General features: G+C 41.1%; 1 protein-coding gene across 1 annotated transcript in view; it reads left to right on the top strand.

Moving 5' to 3' along the window:
* Positions 1-13,367, top strand: part of NUCKS1 (nuclear casein kinase and cyclin dependent kinase substrate 1) — a 32,167-nt gene extending 18,800 nt beyond the window's left edge. Inside the window, exons 4-8 of the mRNA XM_056867732.1 lie at positions 7,569-7,621; positions 7,895-8,044; positions 9,983-10,135; positions 11,225-11,374; positions 12,833-13,367. Coding sequence (XP_056723710.1) covers positions 7,569-7,621; positions 7,895-8,044; positions 9,983-10,135; positions 11,225-11,374; positions 12,833-13,032 — 706 coding nt within the window. The 3' untranslated portion in view covers positions 13,033-13,367. The remainder of the gene's footprint in view (positions 1-7,568; positions 7,622-7,894; positions 8,045-9,982; positions 10,136-11,224; positions 11,375-12,832) is intronic.
* Positions 13,368-16,237: the final 2,870 nt, after the last annotated feature.

The raw sequence follows: 16,237 nt of genomic DNA, 5'->3' as shown, positions 1-16,237 counted from the left end.
TTCCCTCCCTTATCGATCATTCCAAAGGTCCTACGGAAATTAAGGCAGGAAAAAGCCCATGTCATCCTGATTGCCCTACATTGGCCTCGTCGTCCGTGGTTCCCGACGCTCAGAGAACTCTCTATACAAGAACCATGGGAGCTTTCAGTGAGCAGGAATCTTTTACATCAAGGTCCCATTCTTCACCCAGATCCGGCTTGGCTAAGACTGACCGCCTGAAACTTGAGAGGCAACGGCTGTTAGACCTGGGCTACTCCTCGGAAGTAGTATCCACCATGCTGGAAGCAAGAAGAGGTTCAACCAAGCGTATCTACAGCTTCACATGGAAAGCCTTTGTGAGATGGTGCAACAGAAAACATCTAAACCCACTCAAAACAACTACAGCTAGTCTCCTGAACTTCCTTCAAGACAGTTTGGCTCAGAATCTTAAGTCATCAACCCTGCGACGATAGGTGGCTGCTTTTGCCACTATAATTCCTCAACTGGATAGATACCCTACCACCAGACATCCTCACATCACCCACTTTCTAAAAGGAGTTTCCACCTTGTCTGCTCCTACAATCCACAGATTTCCAACGTGGCGCCTGCACCTTGTTTTGAACGCGCTGACCAAGCCTCCCTTTGAAGCACTACGGGAGGTTCCCCCAGCTCTTTTACGCATGAAAGTACTTTTTCTGATGGCAGTGACTTCCGCTCTCTCTTCTAGAAGAAGTCTGTGCGTTTTCCGTTCAGACAAGGTGGTTCTACGTCCCGTCCCGACCTTTGTTCCTAAGGTCAACTCAAAATTTCATAAGCTACAAGAGCTACACTTACCAGTCCCTGTTGGCCAGGTCCATCACAGCACTAGATCTATCAGAAGGGCCAGACCCAGGAGATGAAACTAAAGGAGGCAAAACTTGTCAAAAAGGGGTCAAATAATTTTTCCCCCGCCTTACTCCAACAGAGAGATCATTTCTGTTCCCACAGTACTTTGAGGATTTGGTCAAGACAATGGTCAAATGTCTAACAGACAGTTTCCAAATGCCACCAAAAAGCTTTATACTCTAGCACCACTTGCTATGGAACTGTTACAGGTCCTATTAGTGGATGCCCCTATTGTGGACTTGCAAACCATGGACTTGTTATCTGAAGATGAACAAGGGCCCATTAAAGACTCCTTATATAGGGAAGTAGATTTTGCTTCCAGAAAGGCCCACGAGGCCACAGCATTGACCATTAGAGCCACAGCCACATTGATATCCAGGGCCTCTATCGTTTGGGCCAGAAAACTGAACCAACTAAATCCCACTGACCATAAGAGGTCAGCTGAGGGAGCCAGCCGACTACTAAAAGTGGTCACCTTTTTGGCAGACACATCTTTGGATGCGATTATCTTCACGGCATGCTCAATGGTGGCTTCTTCCACCATGAGGTGCACCTTGTGGCTGAGGGCTTGGCAAGCAAACTTACACTCAATGGCAGGACCGTAGCTCAGTGGTAGAGCATCTGCTTGGCTTGCAGAAGGTCCTAGATTCAATCCCTGGCATCTCCACTGGGACTAGGCAAGTAGGTGATGTGAAAGATCTCTGCCTGAGACCCTGGAGAGCCGCTGCCAGTCTGAGTAGACAGTACTGACTTTGATGGACCAAGGGTCTGATCCAGTATAAGGCAGCTTCATGTGTAACACTCAAAGAACATCATACTGGCATACCCCTTCCAAGGGGAAAGACCCTTTGGAGATAAGCTAGATAAAATTCTGGTGGAAACGAGAGATAATAAAAAGGCCATGCTCAAGAACCTGCGAAAGGACAACTGGAGGACCTTCTCCCCTCATTTCTTTTGCTCCTACAACATGCTACCACGAAATAGATCTGACCAGCATAGGGCACAATGGTCAAGTAGAAGATCCTCTTGGAGGGGTTCTCGGTTCAATTGTTCTCCCAATCGTATTGATCGACAAGGCAGACAGATCTGCCAAGCAAGGAAAACAGTGACGCCAGACATCTACCAATCGGGTGAAGACTGCAGGAGTTTCAGGCCCAGTGGATGCGGTCACAACCAGACCTCTGGGTTCAGCAAACTATACAGTTCAGATACTCCATAGAATTCCTCGCCTTTTCTCCAAAGCAGTACATCACTCTGCCCAGATTGCTGCAAAAAGAAAAACAAGAAAGGACTGTGACAGACATAGAACATCTCTTAAAGATGAGAGCAATTGAACCAGTCTCTCCTTCCGAACGTTGCTTAGGGGTATACTCCATCTTCTTCACCATTCCCAAGAAAAATGGGGACTGTAGAGCAATATTGGACCCCTTCACACAGGAAAGCTTTGTTCAGATTTTCACCAATGTCAGTTTATCAGGATGGGGAGCCTCACTACACAACCTTCTGGCACAGGGAACTTGGACCCAGTCGGAAAGCTGAATGAATAAAACTTCTTGGAAATCAGAGGCATCAGAAATGCTCTGGTGTTCAAGCTACCCATAGCGGGAAGAAATGTCATTGTCAGAATGGACAGTATATCAGCCAAGGCCCACATCCACAAACAAGGAGGCTCCAGATCTTCCACTCTACATCAGGAAGCAGTCAAACAGCTCCTGTGGGTAGAATCCAACCTCCTTTCATTAACAGCCGAACACACACGGGGACTCTCAACACCCAGGCAGACTGGCTGAGCAGACAGGGCATAGGCGAGAACGAGTGGTCAGACAAGAAGGAAATCTTCAATCAGACTGTGAGCAGATTCAGCCAACAGATTCACCTTGACAGTCAGCCACCAAGTGCCATGGTTTTTCACCAGGTACTACCATCCCCGGTTGGAGCAGGTGGACGTACTGACAGCTATCTGGCAAAAGGGCCCGTTATACGCTTTTCCGCCATTACTGGTGATCCCAAATACATTGCAGAAGATCCTCCAGGAGTGGGCAGATGTGGTCTTCATATCTCCAGATGGTCCATGCAGACCATGGTTCTCGATGCTGATGAAGTTGTCCATACAAACACAATGGTGGATTCCGGTGAGCCCGGACTTGCTACAGAAGGGTCTGGTTTAGCACCTGGACCCAGACTGGTTCCATCTGACCATGTGGCTCTTGAGAGGCAAGCCCTCCTTGACTCAGGCTACACCTCAGAGGTAGTGGAGACTATCATGGCATCCAGAAAGGCATCTACTAGAAGTATACATAACACCACTTGGATGGCCTTCATGAGATGGTGTCAGCGCAAGCACATAAACTTCACTAAAACCAGGGCTGAGGCAGCTCTTGTCTTTCCTGCGAGATGGAGTCTGTCCTGCGCCTTCCCCAGAACTCTTCCACAGGGCTTCACTTACCTCCAAGACCTCCCAGACGGTGGAGAGGGGCAGCGAAGCTGTGGGAGCACTGGCGGGGGCAAGCGGCTCCCGGGAGGCAGCGAAGGATGAGACATCCGGAGGAAGAATGGGTGCAGGGTCCCCGCCCCTGCAGGGCACCCCAGCAGCTGAGGCCTCCACTGTGTCAGGCAGAAGGCTGGAAGAGACCGCTGCAGACTGCCACTGGGCTCCCCATCCTCACCACTGCTGGCCTGTCCAACAGCTGAGAGGCAGCCGGGCGAGGGATGGGCGAGACAAGCCACACAGCCATGTCAGGTGCTGGCCCGGGAGGGTCCAACCCCTTTTATGGACTCTGCGGGGGGGATACGGGGCAGGGTTAGGGCAACACAGGGAGAGGGTCCAGGGAAGGCTGGCCCTACATAAGGCAGGAGAGAGCTGAGGCCAGGGAGGATGGGTCTGTGGCTCAGCTGGCCTAGACGCTGCAAGAGGCCAAGTTGGCTGACACAGAAGGTGAGGTCAGCTCAGACTCACCTTGCAAGTGGGCTGAGGCTGATGAGGCTCCCCCTGCTGACCCAGTGGGGGCCCTGGTATCTCGGGGCGGACCCCTGGGGAGCCAAACCTTCACAGAGTCCAACAACAACTGAAGGCATCTACCTTGCAGCGTCAAGGGGCAACCATTGCAACTATATTACCCTGGATTGCTGGAGTACCATTGAGAAGGCACCCCATATTCTGCAGTTCATCAAAGGCATCTCAGTCTAATCCTACAGTTCATAGATTCTTGACATGGAGGCTGCATATGGTACTCTCCACACTGACAGCAGCGCTGTTCAAGCCACAAAGAGACATCCCACTAAAGTGGGTACGCATGAAGACACTGTTCCTGGTAGTTGTGACCTCTGCCAGAAGGGTGTCAGAACTGGGAGCCTTGTTAGCTAGAAAAGGTCTTTGCGTATTCCACAAAGATAAGGTGGTACTGAGCCCGGATCCCACCTTCATACCAAAGGTAAATACACCTTTTCATAGAAGTCAGGAAAATTCACCTTCCATCATTCTGTCCATGTACGAGTCATGCTAAGGAAAAGGCGTCCAGGAGAGGGTCACACAGAATGATTGATTAGTTCTCATTCTTCAGTCTTCTGAGGTTGAGGGAAGCTAAAAGGGCAGGTTGTGGTTTCAAGGCACTTTGATATCTTTAGTCTGGGATTCAGTGGCTGAGTCCAGTCATTTCTCTCAAAACACAAATGGTTATTTTGTACAGTTCTCAGATTACATATTATCAGAAGCTGTTTCTTATGTCTTGTGCTCAGCTGGAGCTGTGAGTTACATTTGTAAATATTTTAGGCCTCTTTTTTAAAAAAATCTTACTAAGCCTTTAACATTTTCCTGTTAAATAAATACATTTGTCTTTTTATCTTGCCTCCAGGCTTTTGCGTGGGCATAAGATGGACAGGGTGTTCCAGTTAATCTAACAGGAGAGGGGAATAAGAGGTCTATAACACCTGTACACTTCAGTTAGGCTGGAAGGAATAAACTCCAGCTGTTTACCTCATGGGTGACAGTTTTCATACCTTTTAGAACCAACACACACAGGTGCAATTATTTTTCCACCCGGCACAATTTAAGGTTGCCCAAAGAAGGTTAAGGATGTTGGCTTCAAATAAAAATTCAGAACATGCTATCCTATTTATTCATTTGTATATATTTATTCCCAAACTTGTTACACTGATCCAAGAGCACCCAGTGAGTTCCCTGGCAGAGCAAGCCGTTTGAACTCTGATCTCCAAGATGTAGTCCAGCGCTCTTGCCACTATACCACACTGTCGTCTTTGTTCTAGGCTCACAATAGATGTAATTCTTCCTCAAGATGTGTGCTGGGATTCAGTGTTTGTTTGAACGAAATAAGAACTGGCCTATTCTCATAAAGTTTTGTGAAGAAAATTGTGACAAAATAGAATTATGGTATCCAACATCTGGTTTAAAGAAATGTAGAATGATATGCTCAGTTATACTGAAACCTATGTCCATATCATTGGAAAAACTTCAGAATGATAGCTGCTGCATTGCTGATTCTGTTGAATTGAGAAGCACTTCAAGATAATTAAAAGAAATATCTACCAACAAAGTGCAGATAATGAAAAGCAAGTGGATCAAGCACTAACTATGCTTCACTTTCTAGATAATATTTTCTACTCTAGATACAAGGTTAGATCCCTAACTTCTGAAGATGATATTGCTAGCATGATAGGAGCATCTGATAATCACAGTGATTGCATTGAAATAAGAACCATTTAAACAGTACATGCTTGCCAGTGATGCTCTGAACAAAGTCTTTCCTGAACTGGAAGTCACCATGAACCAGAGTTCCTTTAGCTGCTAAGCTAGCTTTTTACAGAAGTAGTATCATCTACAAACACAGAGAGCATTTTCTCATTATTTGGTGGTATTCTGTGCAAGCTCCGAAATTGACTGAGAATGGAAAAAGTAAGAACACTCGTATTTCTGTTTAGGTCTGTAAATAAAAATGACATTCGGAATGGCGATACGAAATCTTGTTTAGCATTTTGATGACTTGTCCTTTAGAGCTAATAAAATCTGAAGATAAGTCTAACCTTGGTAACTCAGACTACTGAATATGCAAATCACTGATTTATGCAATATTAAAGATTGTTTAGTTTCTTAATTAGTTTATTAAAATGTGTTATTTATGTGCAATTTAATTTTAGTTAGCTTTCCTAAAGAAGTGCTACTTAATGTAGGTAATAAATAAAACTATCCATTTAATAAACAAAGATGTACTATTTCCTAAAAATTAGGAAAATCTAAATTATCTAAACATTATGTAAACTGTTTCCTCCTATTGGATGTCAACGTTCTATTTAATCATAGATTATCTAATCCTGTTTCACTCCAGGTTTCCTACCTTGTTTTGGCACTGACACTGTTTGGGTCACTTTTGTAAATTACCTAGGCAATGAAATGGATGTGTTGATGTTGGTTCTTCTCAGTTGCTTTTGGTGCAATTTGCTGGTATCCTGGACTACTTGGCTATGAAGGGATTAGATAGTGCTGTCATGCCATGGTTCAGCCCTTCCCGAAGAGTACATTCTAGAAGGTGGTATTTGTTATATATGGAACTTTTAGGAAGGTCATTGGAAGTTAATTGGCCTCAGTGGTGCACAGCTCTATCTTCCTTTCCAACTGAATTTAGAGGAGGGATTGAGATGCTGAATCAGTGTCTTAGGTCAGTGACACATTAGATAGGAGTGAATAAGCTAAATGCTGAGGAGATGGAGGTGCTGTTGGGCATGGATATGGCTGATAGGTTCACAGTTTGGGTAGGTTCCTAGATTTAGACTGCTTCTAGATGTCCAGGTGATGGTGATGGCTAGGACACCTTTTACAAAAGAAAGCTGGCTTATCAACTGTGCTGTTTCTTTGACAGGAGAGATTTGGTCACAATTTACTCACATCCTGATAACTTCCATGTTTGACTTTTTTAATGCATTTATGTGAGGCTGCCTTAGAAAAGGTTCAGAATGCATCTATTAGGCTGTTAACAGGGACAGGCTGGCTGGAGCATATTATTCTGGTTTTGAACAACTGCATTGTTCTTGTTTATTTTCTGGGCCCAGTTCAAGGTGCTACATTAGATATTTAAATCCCAAAATTGTCTGGAAGCAAGGTATTTTGACAGCACCATCCTTCAACATGAATCTCTCTTTTTCTGAGACTCTCCTATGTGTGTTCCCACCATTTGAGGTTTGGTGAATGGTAACATAAGACAGTTGGTTGGATCCAGTTGTCCATTAGGAGATGACTAATGATCATTGAACTTTCCTACCCCCTGGCAAAAGCTTATCCCTGGAGTCACGATACCTACATTGTGACCTGCATTGACTAATAGCTGCTTTCCCGGAATTAGAAAGGATTGCTAAGGGATGGAAATGCGAGGAAGATTCTTACATCTGTGGATCACTGGATCCAACCATTGTTTTTTTTCAGTGATGGCACCAAAGCCATGGAACACTCTTCAGAGGGAAACCAGTATGGTCTGTTTTCATTGAGGTAACAGGTAAACACTGTTCTGTGTCATTGGGTGTTTGGTTTTGATTGACTTTGGGGTTTTTTGCTGTATAATGATTTTTGGTTTGTTTTGGTGCAATTTTTGTTTTATATGTATTGCATTTAGAGTTTATATGATTTTGTATATACGCCATCAGAAGAACCTTTTTGTTGGTACTTAGAAGATATGTCAACATTGTTTTCTTTTTTACAGTGAGGACTCTGAAAAAGACATGAAGACAAAGAAAGATGATTCACATTCAGCAGGTAACTATGCTTTTGTTATAGCGTAGATAACCAACCAGGTGGGGGCTAGTAATGTCTAAAACATTGTGACTCGATGCTCTACAATTGCTATAGTCTATAACGTTAATATGTCCTGCCCTAAATAATTTGTAACTGTCACATTCATTTCCCTTGTTGTGTGCATCGTTTGCCCACTAGTCCTTACTATTGCAGGCTGGTACAGTTTGCTTTTTCTTATTACATTTCTCTGCAGAAGATGCATATTAAGTATCATTTATCACTCTTTTCTCTCAGATGAAGATTTTGGCAGTGAGGATGATTTAGGTGCAGATGATGGCAAAGCTGATAGTGATTATGAGAGTTCTCAAAAGAACAAAAAAGGGAAAAAAGCCAAACCCGACAAGAACAAACGAGCAACTTCCAAATCCAGGAAAAGAGCTGCAGGTAAAAACTGTATATCAATACTGTTGTCAGTCATCATTTCAGTATTTTACTGTTGTGCATACACAGCTCAATTAATATGTGTTAATTAACTAGATAAAATGCTTTGTCAGCATTTTCAGATAATGTATTTCCAGGAAAACTTACCAGGATCCATACTTTAATTAGCCAGGCGTTCACCTACATATGATATGTGTGAATGGAACACTAGTAAAAAGCAAAGGTTGAGTCAGTTCAATAACAGATTGTTTCAGTGCTTGAGATGCTTCAAGCTAAAATGAATTTACTTATGTGACTTCTGTTGGATTGACAACTGGACCCTTCTGTGTCCTCTTCTGTTTATCCCAGCCTCCTTATCCTAATTGTGTTTTGAAACCTTTAATAGAAAGTATTCTAATCTGTCTCTTGGGTAACTAATGCATAGGTTTTGTTCAGATATTCTCCTTCTGAAAACAAAGAATTAGGCTTTCTCAAAAACCTTTGCTTATTAGGTGAGAGAGACAGAAAGAATGGGAATGGCACTCTGCAAAATTAGCGGCAATTAGCCCTGGTTCTGACATGCAGCAGTGTGCAAACAGCAGCACTTGGTTCCATTGCCAACCACAGCTCAAAGCACAAATGCTGCAGTACGAATAAATTCCTCCAGTTTAATTGGTATATATTCTAGTGCAGGTGGACCCTAACCTCTGGTCTCATGAAATATGGTTGAAGTACTGCAAGAAATACCCTCATGTTTTTGGTACACTGTTTCCTCTTTGTGCTGATCAGTTTCAGCTGATCAGAGAAGATTTTATTTAAAAATATGCCTGTGGGCAAAACTTTGTGATGAACCAGTAAGGCCATTTAGCTGCATAAATTAAAATTGTTGTTTTGTGCAGTGAAAGGAGTAGGGTGTTATCAGATAATGGAAGACAATAAAATAGGTTATTAAATACTTTTATAAATATTAAACATGGCTGCAGCTTCATGTAATGCATTTGTGAAATGTGTAAACTGGTTTTCTCCAGCAGCAGCTTGTGCTTTCCCAAAAGCCACTGCCGAACAAAATTCCATGTGACATAGAGTCACAGATGTCTCAGAACTCTCTCAAACCCACCTACCTCACAAGGTGCCTGTTGGGGTGGGAGAAGGCGATTGTAAGCCGCTTTGAGACTTCTTAATGGTAGAGAAAAGCGGGGTATAAAAAACTGCTCTACTTTTTTTTTTCCTGTCTCATGTCCCCTACCAGAGAAGGGTGCAGGAAGCTACTGGAGGAAAAGGAAAGTATAGAGGAACTGCTTTCATAAACATGCAGCATGGGGCTAATATTGATACAAGTGATCTTTTGAATGATATATAGAAAATGTAATACATACACAAATACACAACTTATATGTAACCCTGTTCAAGCCTCTATGTATCCCTTGTGAATATTAAACATTCAAAACAAATAAACACAAAAATCCAACCAGACAATAATAACAAAACTAAGACCAAATGCGTTTCGGCTGTAAAGCCTTCTTCAGTGGTCTGAATACATAAAATTTTGAATACACGTATGCCATTATACAAGAACATAAATATATATTAATATTACCGTATTTGTGACTGAGTAAAATGGTGTTTGTGAAATTCAAAATATATTTATACAAACTCCATCCAGGGTTGCCTTTTTAGTTTTAGGCTTCTGTGTATCTACTGAAGTACACTGTTCAAAGTCTCTCAGTCATAAAGATGTATGTAGTGAAAATGGGTAAAACAACACACAGTATCTCTATAAGGAGCACAGAATGATAGTGTTAATTGGCTAGTGTAGTGTCTCCACAGTAACTGTCAATCTGATACGTTTGGCATCCAGCAAATCTCACTATGACTAGAGAAATGTTTTGTTGCAGCTCAGTCTTTTTCCCTGCTCCAAATTAGTTTGTCCATCTTCAGTGTTCTTTGGTGACTTTGTAACAGATGACAGTGAAGATGAGAAAGAAGACCCCAAAAATGTGCGTCAGCAGCGACAGGCAGCATCCAAAGCTGCTTCCAAGCAACGGGAAATGCTCATGGATGATGTAGGCAGTGAAGAGGAAGAGGAAGAGGAGGAGGAGGCAGCATTCCAGGAAAGTAAGTGGGGCTGACTGGCACACATGCACACTGAGAACAGGAATGGGACTGACAAACTTTTGCTGTACTTGATGTGGTGTCCAGGGTAAGCAGGTCAGATAAGGCAAACCCAACACTTTAATTGTTGAGTACTAAGTGCGGATTATTGGGAGTTGGCAACAAAGGGGGGGGGAATCTCAACCCTCCGTTCAGGGCACCAAATCTTTTCAGACATATCAAAAACCTTTTGAACATGTTAATACCTTTTGAGAATATTTCCATTAGTAAATTCACAATGAAGTCAAGGTTGCCATATTCGTCACTGTTTTATCTTCAGCACTGGACAACAAACTGAACAGGCCATTTGATTACAGATACCATCCTGTTTGGCTTCATGATACTCCAAAGGGTAAAATCCCCTCTTGTTTTCATCACTAGAATTTACCAGCAGTTTTAAAAATATATATATTAAAAAGCTTAACTTTTGCTTTCTAACGTCTGTTGTGTATATTAACAGACATGCGCTCTAAAAGGTGAACGTTGGGGGCCAACAATGAAATTTGCAGTGAATGTGCACTAATAAACACAGAAACCCAGTGAAATAGGGGAATTGATGAACTGGATGAATCATGGACACCTGGAATCAAAGCGTGGAAGCTGTATAGTACTGTGTATCCATATGTAATATCATACTGGTATTGGCTTCAGAGGGCACTTCTACAACTTGCTACAAGATGGAAGACCATATTGAACAAGAAAACAGTCAGGCTGGGAAGGGCATTGATGTAGAATCTACAGCAGCTAGTACAGGAAATGTTCACTCTGAATCTACATGTAGTTCTTGAGGAATGGAGAAATTTACTTCTGCCACTAATTAAAGCAAGTGCTGCTTGGCACCAGTCATAAAGCAGATTTACATGAGAAAATACTGAGGCACAGAAGTCGTGATTTCTCCAAGTTCTAGCAAGTATATTACAGGATATAGAAGCCAAGAATACTGACTCCTATCCCTTGATCAACCTACCAGATTCTCTCCCTCATTCTGTCTCCCTTCCAAGTGAACAAGGACAGCCCTTCTTAGAGACATTTCATTCCTCTCTCTCTGCACAGAAGATTCTGGCAGCGACGAAGACTTCCTTGCGGAAGATGATGATGATAGTGACTATGGCAGTTCAAAAAAGAAGAACAAAAAAGTGGCTAAGAAATCCAAACCAGAAAGGAAAGAAAAGAAAATGCCTAGGCCCAGGCTAAAGGCTACAGGTGAGCTCAGCTTGCTTCAAGTTCTTATTTTGCCCTGTTGGCAATCACATAATGGAGTTTTGCTTGCAAGGTCAGTCTCAAATCTCTTTTCAACTAGCATTCTGTTCAGATGAACATACATGGCAATCTCTATAAGACAAAACTGATGTACAGTAAATTTCATGTACGGATTACTCCTATTTTCAGAGATTCAAAGGACTGAGTGGCTGAATCAGGATGGGATTCTTAGACTTCCTAGTTGCCAGTATTGTGTTCAGACCACTTGCCAGTGCTGATTAAAACAGGTGATGTTTTGAGCCTACCAATCCCAGTGACTGTCTCCTTTTATTGTATTAGGAATGAAAATAAGATGGCAAATGTTACCATAAACCCAGGTGCACCAGACATACACACACGCATTTGCGGGGGGGAAGGGAAATCTCAGTTTCATTAAGCCTTGTCTTTAGAAAAGTGCAGTGCTCTCCTTCATTTGATGTCTTGGATTAAATGATCTCCTAAATAGATAGGATCACTGTTGTGCCAATTGCACATTTCTTAAATATACAAGGTTATGTTTGTGGGACAAACAAGGTGATAGTGTTCTTCTGTCACATGGCCAGGGTGAATTCAAGAGCCAATGTCTGTGTACAGCAGCTGTGTTCAGAGAGCCTAAAATAAAATAAGATTTGAAAAGTTAAGGTGTTCATTATGTAGTGCAGTGCTCTCCTTCATTTGATGTCTTGGATTAAATGATCTCCTAAATAGATAGTAGGATCACTATTGTGCCAGTTGCACATTTCTTAAATATACAAGGTTATGTTTGTAGGACAAACAAGGTGATAGTGTTCTTCTGTCACATGGCCAGGGCGAATTCAAGAGCTAATGTCTTTGTACAGCAGCTGTGTTCAGAGAGCCTAAAATAAAATAAGATTTGAAAAGTTAAGGTGTTCATTATGAAGGCTCGTGCAGGCCCAGATTCCCTCTCCAGGAAGGCTTTATGGCCTTCATTTTGTGGTAGGTCAATCTGTATTGGAACTCCTGCTTTCATCACTGTAAGTTATTAGAAGTGATGCTTGCCTTGCAGTTGTTCTCTGCAGTGATTTTTCTTCAATACCTATTCCACGCACTGTTCAATGGAACAGAGCAGAAATATTGATGTCGCTTTGAATCCAAAGTTTGAGGGAAAGTCTAGTCTAAGCTGGCATATTTTACTGCTGAAACAAGATATTAGAGTCTCATATTTATCACAGACTTTTGATTTAAAAGTAATAGTTCTTACTAGATTGAATAGGGCATTGCTACCTTACAGCAGTGCAAGCATTGCTCAAACAGTATTAGTGTGAGGGCATTAATTAAATATTACACATCAGTAGTAAGGAATGTATTATGGAATACGTGCTCAGATGCTGATCTTACAAGTAAAATCCATGCATTTTAATAAGTAAGATGCATTACATTTTGGTGTTTTTCCCCCTCCAGTTACGCCTAGTCCAGTGAAAGGCAAAGGGAAGGTAGGCCGTCCCTCAGCTTCAAAGACATCAAAAGAAAAAACCCCATCTCCAAAAGATGAGGATGAAGAGCCTGAAAGTCCTCCAGGAAAGAAGAAATCAATTAGTCCTCCTCCAGAGAAGTCTGGAGATGAAGGGTCCGAAGATGAAGTCCCCTCTGGTGAAGATTAAATGGTGGTGTGGGAAAGAAACTTTTTTTGAAAGAGGAAGGAAAAGAGGATATACTTAGGGGTAGAACATGGTTTTGGTTGTGGCTTGACTCATGGGCTGTGAATGCCACCTTTACTTTAGCTGTTTTAATAGTACAGTATTTTTTTTCTTTTTTTAAAGAGAATCCTTATACAATAATGTTTTGATGTCACAGTCTCTACAGGCCATTCCATTCTCCCCAACCAAATCTGAAAGCCATTTAGACTTAATTTAACAGCTTACTAAAGATTATATTTTTGGAGGTGTACTGCAGTTGTAAAGCAATAAGATTGATGCTGTCACTTGGAGATCATAACGTAACAAAATGGAATAGGTTTTCAAAAGATGGGAAAGTTCTTCTAAGGCAACTGTTGCTTAATTAAATCCAAAATGCACATTATTGCATATAGCATTTCTGATGAAGAAAATTCATCCTTACTGAATGAATAACTTTTACTATTTTAAACTCCATCAAGGATTTTTGAAGTTCCAATATTCTGAATGCTTGGGGTTCCACAATCCTATTTTTAATAGCCAAGATAATTTGAATGACTATGTGGTCTGTGAAGTATTTAAATCTTTAGAAAAGAGCCTACCTGTTCATGCTGTGGTATCCTTTTTTCTGATTAGAATAGTGTTCTGTCTGGCCAAATTCATTGACTTCTGATATTTGTTAATTTTGAAACTCCTGTTTTTTATACGTTTAAAAATATTTTCATAAAATTTAAAGCTTGGGTTTGGGGAGATTCCTAAAACATCCATCCCATGAGTCATGGCTTAAATGTTTCTTTTCTCTTTTATTCATGGGCAGACTACATAGCTTCCACCAAGAGATGATATAATTTGCCCTTGCCCATTGCCTAGCTTAGTTTCTGCTCCCTACAGCATGGATTGCAATTCATGCTTCTCCACTGCCAGGTCTTACATACCTAAGTAAGGAACAGGGTAAAAACTGGATGAGATAAGAGATGAAGGCTTTAACAATACAGTAAAATTGTGGTACATCACAAAACAAGGATATCCTGCCAATGTACAGTACATTTCAAAATGGGTGAATGCTGTCATTTTGATGACCTCTAAATGGTACATTGGTACTGCCAATTTAAACACAAGTTGAATTTTGCCCTTCTGTTTGCAGTATTTAGTATAAGTTGGAGTGCCACCAGCTTTCTTTTATCCTGTACAATCATAATATACACCCTCAACCAATCACCATTTGACAAACTGAAATTGAAAGATAGTGTTCTGAAGCCAGATTCTTTGACTTCTACATATTCCCTGTGATTAAAAGCATAGAAGATTCTGTTCGCCAGTATAGTCTTCAAAGATCATGCTAACCTGGGTAGTATTGGAAAGCCAAAGCAAAGAATGCAAAAGCAATGAATTGCCACCATTGTGTTTTCACAGTGGTGGTACAGATATGTATTTTTAGACATTCTGTTGGTTTTCCCATGGTTTCCTCTGTAAATCTGTCTGGAAGTTTAACTAAGCAGTACAGGTTCAATCTGCTTGAAGTGTCCATTTTGATCTACGTGTTGTCTTATGTATTTTCAAACAATCCCCCCCAAATGGAAATACCCTGAGTTCTTTCTTGGATTGAAACCAAGTCAAATAGTAAATCTATCCAAAGTTCTAATGTTACCTATCAGGATACTAAGCAAGAAAATCCCAAAACTCCATTCAGAGTGTTCAGTCCTTAATGATTGTGGTATCTCACGTAATACTTTATGATCTCGTTTTATTTGGCTGCTCCAAATGTACAGGGTTTCAGAGTGATTACTCATGGAATCTGAACATAGCTGATTTAACTGCTGATTTACAGTTGTTCCAAAGAATGTGCTTCTTCTTCTTTTCTTTAACAGATACAACTATGTATAGTGTTCAGACTGATAAGCATTTGGAAAGCCATTGAGATTTCCCTCCTTATTCTCACTTCATTTAAAGATTTGAACCAGTGGAACAGTGTATGTACCTGGTATCGTATACGATGAGCAGGTTAATGTACATTGAATCTCAGAACATAAACTCTCTTCCCGTTCCTTTTTAATTGGCTTTGTGTATGTCCTCATAAAAACAAAACTCTTGGGAACCTCTGTAAATTCTAAATTTTTATATAGTTAAGAAATGCTTGTTCTCTCCTTCTAGTCAGTCACTTCTGTATTTTTAGAGCTTGAAGGAAAGTATCTTTTCTGCAGTTAATATAACAGTAATGAAACAGTGTCAGTATTTTAAATATTTTACTGTGTTTTACAGAAATTCGCTTCCTCATTGTGTGTGCGTGTATGTATCAATTTTGTATGCATTACAACTATTCCATCCCTAAAGTATCAGTTCAGTTTTGTTCCATCAAAGCGCCAGTGAAACAAATCAATCTACTCCAATATGCATTAATCGCTCTACTTCAGTGGCTTCCTGGGAATGGCAGATTAATAATATCCTAATTTAATTAGCTATTTCTTGCAAATTTGCTGGAAAACCAAAAGTAGATGTGTTTAGTGTATCTAGTAATAGCTTTGCAAGTAGTTGTGAAAGCAGCAGGGATAGAAACGAAATTTCAGTGAGGCTTTGGAAGGGTGCTTGCAACTTTCTTTTTGGATTTGACCAGGTAATGGTTGCCATGGTGCTGAAGAAACAACCTGCACACCTTAACAGTCAATATCCAGATACCATCTTTGTGGTGGCTTTCCTCTTCCATATAATTTTTAGGGGCAGATCAAAGAAACTTAAACGCAGGAGCTTAGAGTGATTGGTTTGATCTAATATGGAAATTAAATATTAGGAGCAGCGGGGAAAGTATATACATTTAAGTGGTCTGTAAATCCTTCTGGAGTCATTAGAAGGGTTGATGTAGAAGTTTGAATATACTCAGTCATAATGTGACTGCACCAAGTACAGAAACTGTTCAATTATGTTGATTGAAGTGATTTTTTTTAATTGATTTTTAAAGGAATTTCCCCAAGTACAATAAACAGCTAAACTAAAGTGGAGTTGAGAAGGAGGGGGGAATTATAACATGCTGGAAGCTTATGAGCTGTAGAAATTGGTGCTTTGCTTTATGTAATTTTTCTGTGGAGTGTTTATTTTTTATAACAAATCATAATGTTGGCACATGATTTTATAAAATAAAAAGGAAATTGATTTCCATGATTTTAGGTATTTGGAAAGTGATATTAGTACTGGGGGGGTG

The sequence above is a fragment of the Euleptes europaea genome, chromosome 2 (genome assembly GCF_029931775.1).
Source record: "Euleptes europaea isolate rEulEur1 chromosome 2, rEulEur1.hap1, whole genome shotgun sequence".
Taxonomy (NCBI): Eukaryota; Metazoa; Chordata; class Lepidosauria; order Squamata; family Sphaerodactylidae; genus Euleptes; species Euleptes europaea.
Note: the sequence above shows the minus strand (reverse complement) of the source record. Positions and strands in the feature narration are given on the sequence as shown.